We start from the raw sequence: 11,299 nt of genomic DNA, 5'->3' as shown, positions 1-11,299 counted from the left end.
TCTCTCTCTCTCTCTCTCTCTCTCTCTCTCTCTCTCTCTCTCTCTCTTTCTGTCCTTTTCTACGTTCGGCGCTCGACTCGAGCCAAATATAAACACAGAATAGAAACCTCGACCGAATAACTGCAATGCTTAAGTCCCGATTTTCTTCCACTTATCGAGTCTTTACTGTACCAAAATATTTCGTTACTACGCCATAGAACAGTCTGTATACAGTCTATCTAAGGAACGAAGGTTTACGCCTAAACCGAAGACCATCGAACCATTCCTCATCGCGCAATAAGTAGTTTGTAATCGTCGTCGCCTTCGAGAGTCGTAATCATCGTGATGACTAGCGATCATCGTTGCCATTCTGCCTCGTCGAATACAGAAGAGTGAAATACGAGAACGACGAGCTCATCATCTGAAATACATAGAGCCTTTTAACGTGGAACAGAAGTGTCCAGGCAGTCCTAAACAATTACCGTCGAAAAGCCAATGAAGCTCGGCGTAAACAAATCGGCAAGATTAAAAGCACATTCGATCGAGCTTCTATGCATTATCATTAAAAGAAGTTTCTGCACACTCGGTGGGGTGCTATACCACGTAGTGTCGTATCTGTATCGATAAACGGCGTGGCGTCATTACTTTCTTATATGCATTTCAATGATTAGGCGGCAGTAGGTGGAAAACCCTCAGGTGCAGGAACATCGTTCGAAATTAACGCAGACTCACGTTTCGTAAAATACGCTCCCGCTGTCGTCTATGATTTTCTGTCCGTTGTAATTATTCAAGAACATGATCACCAGGTGAATGGTAACCAGCATCCCGGAGAAAATTATTTCTATAGAATCTATGTCCAGTGTTGCTAAAAAAAGCTGTTACAAAGAACGAATCCTAAAAGAATTTAGTGGAGAGTGTTGTAGAGGAGATATTTATTCACGGATGTATCTCGTTACGAAAAAAAATATTTTGTGGAGAATAGAAGTTTGTGTATTTTTATATTGTTACTAGACCGCGGATTTTTATGCGTTTATAGGAAATCTGAACGTGCAAGAAACTATAGGATGGACACAGTAGCCAATAATAGAAAAATGATCGAAAGTAAAGTTCATGTTGTAGTATTAGGTTGTCCCAAAAGTTTCTTTCGCTTTATTAATAACTAATGCATGCACAATAGTTTATGTTTTATGTTACATTACCGAATTGTGCACGATACATTTTGCTTCGTTACTGTTACAACATGAATATCTATGAAATTAGATTGTCTATTTATATAAACACGACCACATCAAATAATTGAGCGCAACTCGCGAATGAAACTTTCGGGACAATCTAATACTTGCAGAGTAAAATAAATTCCTATTTAGGTTCAGTTTTTGTAGGTACGTTTGCAAAAGATTTTATTTTCCATAAAGATCCGCAGTCTATTTATTACTTACTATACTTACTCGGTATAGATTCAAACCAAAGGAGACTACGACAACTATAATGGCTACTAAATAGGGTATCGTTATCATAGCCGCCGTTTCGTCGATGATTCTACATTCACAGACATATTACAATCACACGATTATTAAATAAGAAAAAGAAATCACGTTTAGTAGAAAAAGTGGTCCAAACACGGCTCGTGTTTGCATTTGTTTTTTTTTTTTTTTTTTTTTTATTTACAATATTACAATAATAAAGAGACCCCATCTACTTCAAATAAATGCTAATGATCTCGAAATTTCGGAATGTCTGACCTTGAGATAATTTCGTTGTGTATCGTAGTATTAGATTTACATGAAATTTGGTACGTATGAGTCATGGGTAGACTGCGGATCTTTGTGCATTTATGGGAGATTTGAATGTCCAAGAATCTACAAAATGCAAAAAAATATGCAAGAATATAAAAAAGATTGAAAGTAAACTTCGCAAAATATTTTTTTCATGTCATAATATTTCCACAATAAAATAAATTCCTATTTAGGTTCAAATTTTCTAGGCACGTTCGCGAAGATTGTATTTTGCATAAAGATACGCAGTCTAGTCTCTATAACCAATATAGAAGTTACCCAATTCGAGTGAACAGATAAACAGAGAAGCACCCGAATGAAAGTGAACCGTTTTTTAACCACTTCCTTTAACGAAAATCTATCGTAGGAACTGTTGCCAGAAAGTATAAAGAAACTTTACCCACTTAATCGATTTCGTGTGTATAGCTACAGCCTCAGGAATACTGCTATGATTGGATCCATTGTGATTATGTACAATTTGTTCCACAGCGTTGTCTACAGCATTTCGTAATCGGTAACTAGGAAGGTAAAACACGGATTACTAAGTAATGGCAATAGCATCACCGCTGAGTAATGCGATTGTGTACCTAGTAATTCTAAACAGTCCGGATACGTAATACGCGTAAACTGCGAGCGTCGATTCGGTACACGCTATCACCAGCAATCCAATCATGGACGTAAGCGTTGCATGCATAGCCACTACGATACAGTATTTCTCTTGGACATCGAAGAATCCGCTGAACTTCAAATAGTCTACTCGCGTCACGTTCCTGGACGCCAGAAAGTTGAGGAACGATGGAAACATCAACAGTATGACGACGCAAACAATTCCGAAACAACATACTACTGAAATTCAGGACAGTCGATGAAGAAGACGTGATTAACCCTTTGCACTCGAGGTGTGCTTTCTTATTCTGTTGTCACGAATGCTAAGCTTAGATTAACTTGGAAAATGAGATCCTTGATTTGAGATTTGAGAATCAGGTCACCTTTGCCTCAATCATTTTATCGACACTTCGAGTTCCAATGAAACTAAACCTAAAGAAGATCTAGTGGTGACTGAGAGTCATCTCTCGAGTGCAAAGGGTAAACGAACTCCGTAAGTAGTGTTGGCGAGAAATGGTCAGACGTGAATGATTTGTATTTTATCCCAGACAGTATTAACCCTTTGAACTCGAGGCCTTTTTCCTGGTATCTATCAGCAACTCGAGATGTTTCTTAGCATTCTATTCACCTTTGACCTCAACGATGATCGTTTTATCGACACTTCGAGTTCCAAAGAAATTAAATGTAAAGGAAATCTAGTGGTGACTGAGTACGCAATGTTACGATCTATAATGGCAATAACATATTTATTTTACGAATGTCGCGATTGGTTGTCGAACGACTCACTTATGAATATTAGGATAATTCGTTTCGAAGCAGCTATATTCTGCATCAGTATGTCCCGTTCGATCGAGTTTTTCAGCGTATTGCAATCGGTGACTATGTTACCATAGAGCAATCTCGTCTGTGGGATAACGAGAGATTGAAATCGTATCTCTTTGAAGCTTGCACCTCACTTTGCGAACGCTCATAAATAATTAATTAAGAGTTCTGACTTCGTTTCCAATAGTTCTACAGTTCCTAATCGATCAAGCAGTATTATCAATTAGAACTAGAATTAGAATTATTAGATAATTTTTTAAACAGTTTTAAGCGGGCTTACTGATAGAACACTTCAAAACTATCCAAGAACTCTTGTGGTTTCATCAGAACTCGTTAAAATTCTTTACAAAATTATCAGTCAGGTCTAGTTGATAGAACTATTTGTTGATAGAACTATTAATCCTATAGGACTATTGAAAACGAAGTCAAAACTCTTAATGATGTATGAGGTTGAACGAAGTGAGTAGCCAGCTTCACACATAGGCTAAAATGTTTTTTAAAATTAATTTCAGGAATAGGAAGCGACCGGTGCCGCATTTACCGACTTACCGCTGGGAAACAAAATATGAAACCGACGTAGCGTATAAAGAACAACATGATTGGACAGCCAGACGTTAACGCCGTGAATACGTTCTTCAACTTAAATTCAGCCGATATTAACAACTTGACCTGTACAAAAAATGCTTAATTATCGATTAGCTCAGAGGTTCGCATGTGTACCGTTATTGCGATGAACATAATCAATCCATTAGGTGTAGAAATTAATTCTGAACTTTTCTAAGATAAACTTATCATTAATCTATAAAAAAAAAGCCATCCAATTTTTCATTTTTTCGCAGTTATAATGTAACGTTGGTGTCGAACCGTAAAACTCGTGCCGAGCAGTTACATTACAATGTTCTCTTGCAAGTCGGTCGCCGGCTTTAACGGCACGTAATTAATTGTTACACGGCAAATCGCTTCTAAATAAACTCAATTTTGTTCAATTTTGTTCAATTTTGTTCAACGATGCCACGCGAGATTGAGATGATGTTATTACCTGTACCACCGTGCAGCAGACCATGATGAAAATGAAAACCGTTCTTTGAACTTTAACCAGGATCGAATTGTTGTAGGGCCACAGCCCTAAGATGCACAGCAGCGAATAGTAGGTGTTGTACTCCCTTTGGAACACGTCCATTGTCTCGTCCGATGTCGGAGCACGTCTGACCGTGAAACCAAATGCATCGTCCGACTTCACCTCGGCGTCATATTTTATTCACGCTGTCGCGCTCTTGTCACGAATTTCCAACGTATTTCTCGAATGGATTTTCAATATTGTAGAAAAGGGGGGTACGAAACCGATCGATTTGATTGCCACCGTCGCCGTAAACGCACGAAATAAAATATTAAATTCGAGAGTACCGAGAGACGTAAAATGATTTCGTTCGACCTGTTATTTTGCTAAGCGGAGTGGCGTGGAATTTTTTGTTCTTGGTATCGCTTCCTAGGAACGACGAGGACATTGAACGGAACAGACCTTCACGAAACCACTTCTTTGCGTTCTCTTGGGGGCTGAACCATAGACAGGCAGACAGATAGATAAAAACACCTGAGGTAAGGTAAGACAATTGACACTCCGTTGTCAATGGTGCAAACCGACGTATACTTAGAAGCGTTTGGGAATATTATAAAAATTCATTTTTGAAAAGAAAGGCGTGTACGTTAGTATCTAAAACCAAAAATGGTAGTATAGGTTTTCATCATATTTTTGGGGAGGGTTTCCTTCTTCGTTTTACAGGAAATCCCAAGTACAATCATTGATTGATTCTTTGTTTGCGAAGGGCGTATACCAACACTAATTGTTAGGACCTCAGATGTCTTCGAAACTATAAGTTTAACAGAAATATTTGCTGAAATGTAATCGCACAGTACGAACCGGCACACAAATTTCATTTATTGAAATCTTGTTTGGTAAAAAATGGGTCGAATATACAGGGCGTCCCAAAAATGTTGTAACACCTTGAAAGGGGTGATTCGAGAGGCGATTTGAAACAACTTTTTCCTTAGCCTCGGGCAACATTTTCGTTATGGAAAAAGTAGTTTCAAATCACCACCGAACCACCCCTTTCAAGAACCTCCAACATTTTTCTGACACCCTATATAACAGCTAGCATTAGCATTAATTATTCGCAAAGCTAGGAGATTACGTATTTCAATATTTTATTTTTTGTAGATCTCCTTCAGAAACAAACGCAGCTTTGGATCTATATCTGTACATTCAAGTCTTCGTTCTAGCATCTCGAAATCCACCCTTTCCAACCACGATGCAGGATCGACATCTTTTTGCGGAAAAGGGCACAACAATCGTTCCGCTGTGGCACACAAACCGCACCAAGTTCGAAAACTCAACGGCTCTGTAATTTCCCCGATCATAGAATTCAAATATGCTTCTTGCTCTTCGGTCATCGGCTTTCCAATGATTTCCTGTAGAGCTTCGCGAACATCTTTCGGTAATATGTGTCTGCTAATTCGTGACACTTCTTCTTGAAACTTGTTGAAAACTGTACCGAAAATTAACTTTCTTCCCGGGGAAACGAAAACGTGCCGTCCGATGTATTCTAGAACCGTCATTCCTGAAACGAATTTGTACAGAATTATTTTCAGGATTGCGAATTCTGTTTCAGGGAATCTGCTTGGACATTTTCAATTAATGAGGATTTCTGCCTTGTTGATCCACCTCTCTTATAACACTGTTAGTTTTACGAATTTTTAAACGAAACTTAAACTGTGCATTATTGAAGGTACTTTCATAAAATTAAAAATAAAAGCTCATCTCTTTTTACGCAACAAGACAGAACCCCTCTTTAACACGTTGAACGCCACGTCACCCATGTATGGGTGACAGAGCTTTCCACTGAGAAACTACAACGATTAATTTTAAGGACTGAGTGTTAATGAAAACGAATCTAGATAGAATTCGTAAATTTGTACAGGGATATAAAATTTGGCAATACGACAAATGATAGATTCTATAATTGCCAATAGCCTCGAGAGAAAATTTTAATCTTGTACACATTTCCATGTGAATCAGTGTGGTAATCAACGTGTTAAAGCAATTTAAAATGTATAAACGTTGATAAGTATTTTATAATCTTGAAATTGTAGATCATTATAGATAGGCATTATACGAACCGTGCAGACTTTTACTGTCAAGAATTTCGAAACGAACTGCTTGACGGGAAAACACTCGTGACGTGCCAGCCATAGCAAGAGTCGAGGATGTTTGGTATCCCTTTGAGCGTGTGTAGCTTTCACCCTTAGCCCGGAGAGCTTCCTCGTACCCAATTCTTCTCTGCTCCCGCATAAAACATTGATTTAATATTCTATTACATGTCAGTGTCATCAACAATGTTTATGAAGTAATTTTCTATTTACTTAGCGACAACTGGACGTTTTTATTCGAACGTTAACATTTTTATTTAATAAATGCAAGCTTTTGATTTCGCTTTCCTTGAAAGCCTGAATATTAGAATTTTAGAGGGTTTGCGGATAATTGATTTCTCAGCTCACCCTGATTAGAAACTCTCCCTCCACTTTATCTCGATCCAATTCTCTGCACAAATGTTTCAGGATATCTGGTGGAATGAAACTGGAAGGTATTACAGAGGACACGGTTGCTAATGCGGAGGTCCTTTTGGGCGGTGATGAATTTTCTGGGTCGTCATTGGATGTGTGAATTCTGAGAAAAGAAATGAAAACTTGTAATGAACATGAAATGAAATGATCTCGTACGCTAAAGTGGAAACTGATTCAAAAGTTTTGGAGAAACACTAATGCCCTATGAGTGTTATAAAAGATTTTACTAACGAAGTTCTTCTAGAACCATCTCCTATGTGCGATATTTGAGTTTCGGTTGGTTCCAGTAGATCATGGACCTCTGTTTGTTGTCTATAAGTTGATCTTCTTCTGTACTTTCCCTTTCGCAATCGCTTTCCCCTTCTGTGAATTACCGCGTGTTCCTTGTTTGTTCGTCCTGATTCACCTTCCTCTATGTACCTGCTGGAACTCTTGGAAAGTACGAAGTCTTTATATCGAACGACATCTACTTATCTAGAGACGCGGTAGCGTCTCGACGCCAAGTACATGAAAAATAGTTAATAATTTATGAAATTTTACTTTTACAAATTAAAAGCACTTTTAAAGATTCAAGGCTTTTCTACGAATTATACAACGATGGCTATTCGAAAAAGTTCGTGGGCGTTTTGTCGCTCGATCAACTCGAGAATGCTATGCAGGTTTGCGAAAGAATTTATGGTATTCACGGACAAAATGCTCTATCAAAATTTTGATGGCAAAGATGCGATGAAATCGTGTAAACGGTTGAGAAACGCCACGAACTTTTTCGAATACCCGATACATCAATTTAATTATACGATACCGGTTCACAGGTGATCGGGCTCGGAAATGGCACATCGGTCGGGAGATTCGGCGATTGATGTCGAGGAGTCGATTTAGTTAGTAAAATCTTGTTTTTCCGATTAGTTGGCGGCAGCTCTAAAGTTAAAGCGTGCCAAGTGAAAGATTCATTTTCCTAGAAACAGAACATTTTTGATAAAATTAGTGTAAAAGAAAAGCCGTGTGAAAATACTATCTGTAATGAAAGCCTCCACTTTCATTTACAATGTCTTAATTACATAAATTTTTTATGAAAATGTTGTATTCCTTATTTATTAGTTCTTATCCTACAAATATTTGCATTGCTTAAGGAATAGATAATGTCTATTATCTCGTTGACGGATTATAAACATCTAGTATTACTCCGTTCGGTAACAATTATCACTAATTACGAACCGTTTGGTTCTTAGAGCTCGCTCTAAGATCTAAGACGAGCATAGTACGTTCTTGTGGAACGCAAGTCATCGGGAATTTTTCCTGAATCTGTCTATTAGTTAAAGCAGGTCCGCTGGCAAGCGTAGGTGCAGGCGTCATAGGCCTGGAGTCAGTTTCGGTGTATTTTCGAAATAATTCCTCGGGAATGGGAGCTGTATCGATGTTGCGTGTTTCCGTTGGATTTCCACTTGCATCGAGCGCACCAGTTGCAGCCGCTAGACTTGTTCTGATCATATCCATTTCTTCTGGCAACAACACCGCTTTTCCTTCGGTTGCCTAAAAGAACCGAAGCAGCTTTTCACACTTGATGTCGCGGGATTTATTGATAATAATTAGACTGCGGATCTTTATGCAAAATAAATAACGTAATATATAACAAATATATAATAATATATATAATAATACACAATAAATAACAAAATGTAATAACGTGCCTAGAAAAATTGTACCCGAATAGGAATTTATTTTATTGTGGAAATATTATGACATGAACATTACTTTCAATCTTTTTTTTTATATTCTTGCATATTGTTTGCATTTTATAGGTTCTCGAAGATTCAAATTTTCTATAAATGCATGAAGATCCGCAGTTTAACGATAGTAAATTGATCGCTATTAAATATCGCGATTATTTAGGCTAATGAGAGGCGTAATAAATTTATGTACCCATGAATCCTTAGCTCTACGGAGAATCTCTTTTGCCTCGCAGTCTGCTGGGTGATTACATAATACGGAGCAGCCATAAGGGTAAGGATTGAAGAGGCTAGAAAATGGCCGAAGGATAAACGGAGCTGGCTTACCAGATCCTGACAGTTCCACGCACTGCAACGCAAAAGATATCGATATTTCAACCTTTACTTTCATCTATAAACCAATTTCTTGACTTGCGTAGGTTAAACTCTTTCGATATCCCGCATTTATTCATTAAGTATTGTACGACAGCGACGGAGCATCGAAAATATTAAATAAATTATGTAAATTTTCGTAACAAAGTTAAAATAGTGAACAAAGGTATTACTGATCTCATTCGATGTGATAAAAAAAAAAAAGAATAGAATAAGTAAACGGAAGGAAAATTTCATTTAAAAAAATGTTTGCCTTCGTTCCTGACAATGCAATTATAATTTGTTAAATAAAATGTAATTTATCGAAAAGACGTTGCAAGCAAATTGCGAGTAATCTATAAGAGTATGCATAAAAATAAGATTTATTATAACTGACGCCGGAAGGTCTTGACGCCCTCCACGAGAACGAGCATGGCGGGTTGCGTGGTCCGCGGCGCATTTAGAGTAGGGACCCCCCTTCCGTGCGCCCCTTTAGTCCTCGCAACCCGCACTGCGGACCCGTGCGGGCGCGCCAGTCGCCGGTCTCGGTGCCCCCCACCCAAGGACCCCGGTACGGGGGTCCTCCCATCACCGAGAGGACTTGTCACCCTCTCCTGCCACCCCCCACCCCCCCCCCTCCCGGCCCGAAGCTGCGGCGTGGATAGTGGTGGTGGCCCATCGAATGAACCCCCACTACAGCTCCTGGAGTGGTGAGAGCCACGTGCGGGCCTCGTGAGGGGTGTGATTTGGGCGAAATTCGAGTTAATCGACGGTAAGACGCGGAAGGAGACGCACCGTACCGCGCGAGCGTCCCTTTTTTTTCCGTTTAACGAAAAAAAAAAAATCTTTCGGTAGTTCCGCGATCGCGCGTGTGTGTTGTGCCCCTGGAAAGTTAGCTGTTCCCTCCACAGCGAAACACTACCGAGATTTTGGACCCTGTGGCCCACAAATACAAACAGGTAGGTCCCACGAGTTGGGATTTCTTTGTGTTGTGTCGCGTTAGAGAGAGCGGATCCGGACTACTTTTTCGTCCGCGACAGGAGGCGAGATGTTTGAGTTGGAGAACCGTTGGAGTTTATACAGGGTGTTAACAAATATCTAGGACATTTATTTCAGGATCAAGTCTACATATCTGTACGAATCGAAAAGTCTTTAACGATTTTGCGATCTGAGGCTTCGTTGTTGAGATATAAGTGATTGAAATTTACAGTTGTAACTTCCGACGCGGTCGCACATGGACGGCGCTCACACGCGAGAAAGACGCACCGATATACGCTCGCTAGCGTCATTCAGCCGACCAGCTGATTCGCAGTTGATTGCGAGTGTGTGTCGGTGCTTCTTTCTCGCGTGTGAGTGCCGTCCATGTGCGTCCGCGACTGTAAATTTCAACGCTTATATCTCGACAACAAAGCCTCAGATTGCAAAATTGTAAAGGACTTTTCGATTCGTACTGGTATAAAGACTTGCTCAGGGCCGGCGCAAGGCAGGTTCAGCGCGTTCGGTGGAACCCGGCCCCGCAAAAGGTCACGTCGGCCCTGTCTATAGGAGATTATGCACTTTGTTAAAAATTTCGTATGAGTAATACCTTTGTTTTAGGACGACAAACTGGTCGTATACGCGCTCCCATTAGGCCCGTTGCACTTGCAATTCCCGGCATTATCTTATGAAAAATTGTAATTAATACGCGGTGTGCCTAGCAAGTCGTTATTTGTACAGAGAAAACAACCCTTGGTCGCTTTGGAATCACGTTGCTACGTGACTTTGAGTAATCGATTAATGAAACCGAAGTACAGTAACTTTACTATTCGAACATTTCGCGATATTTATTTTGTAGCTTTGTAAGTTTGTCTGTAGTGAAGGATAAAGTAAGAAGGATAAATTATAAACATAATTGATTACTGGCAAAGTCTGGGCGCAGGTAGATATCAAACCTTTCTAATTAGGGTTCACATTTCGAGTGAATAAATGAATAGTTGCATTTTAGGGGCAGGCAAAATTTTATTTAAATAATAAACGACGAATAAAAGCACCGTACTGTGATTTAATTGCAATGTTTATTAGATTGCTCGGTTATTGAATGGGATGGATTATTCCCCGAAAGGAATGAGCTGTACCATAATGTCCATAATTATTAGAAATTATAGTTTATTACTTATTAAGTTCATTCCATTCATATTATGCTATATAGAAAAGCACGAACGGCAGTTAATGGACCCAAAAACGGTATCGCCATCTAGCGGCGGGATCCGAACTAATTTTTCCCATATATCCTCATTTTTTACTTTCTTCTGTATATTCTTATAATTTTACATCGCAATTATTATAATTCTCTTTTAATTGTTGAATTAGATAATAATAATTAACTGATATTCAGTTTTTTAAATAAATAAAACATTAATTCTCCCCTAGATGGAGCCACAT

The 11,299-nt window shown here is 39.1% G+C and overlaps 2 protein-coding genes across 2 annotated transcripts; both read right to left on the bottom strand.

Annotated features, from left to right (window-relative positions):
- Positions 1 to 262: 262 nt before the first annotated feature.
- Positions 263 to 4,478, bottom strand: LOC128895374 (uncharacterized). The gene is made up of 9 exons (XM_054157904.1): positions 4,222 to 4,478; positions 3,732 to 3,851; positions 3,147 to 3,264; positions 2,342 to 2,600; positions 2,159 to 2,272; positions 1,428 to 1,518; positions 712 to 854; positions 462 to 594; positions 263 to 400 (listed from the first exon to the last, which is right to left on the bottom strand). The coding sequence occupies exons 1-9, from the start codon at positions 4,360 to 4,362 to the stop codon at positions 329 to 331; spliced, it is 1,191 nt and encodes a 396-aa protein (XP_054013879.1). The 5' UTR covers positions 4,363 to 4,478; the 3' UTR covers positions 263 to 328.
- A 391-nt stretch (positions 4,479 to 4,869) lies between these two features.
- Positions 4,870 to 10,578, bottom strand: LOC128895373 (uncharacterized). The gene is made up of 8 exons (XM_054157903.1): positions 10,464 to 10,578; positions 8,721 to 8,876; positions 8,016 to 8,330; positions 7,603 to 7,755; positions 7,032 to 7,231; positions 6,735 to 6,903; positions 6,357 to 6,516; positions 4,870 to 5,797 (listed from the first exon to the last, which is right to left on the bottom strand). The coding sequence occupies exons 1-8, from the start codon at positions 10,533 to 10,535 to the stop codon at positions 5,385 to 5,387; spliced, it is 1,638 nt and encodes a 545-aa protein (XP_054013878.1). The 5' UTR covers positions 10,536 to 10,578; the 3' UTR covers positions 4,870 to 5,384.
- Between the last annotated feature and the right edge of the window lie 721 nt (positions 10,579 to 11,299).

Source organism: Hylaeus anthracinus, unplaced genomic scaffold, assembly GCF_026225885.1.
Source record: "Hylaeus anthracinus isolate JK02 unplaced genomic scaffold, UHH_iyHylAnth1.0_haploid 5, whole genome shotgun sequence".
NCBI lineage: Eukaryota > Metazoa > Arthropoda > Insecta > Hymenoptera > Colletidae > Hylaeus > Hylaeus anthracinus.
The sequence above is the reverse complement of the archived record's forward strand: the minus strand, read 5'-3'. Positions and strand labels throughout refer to the sequence as shown.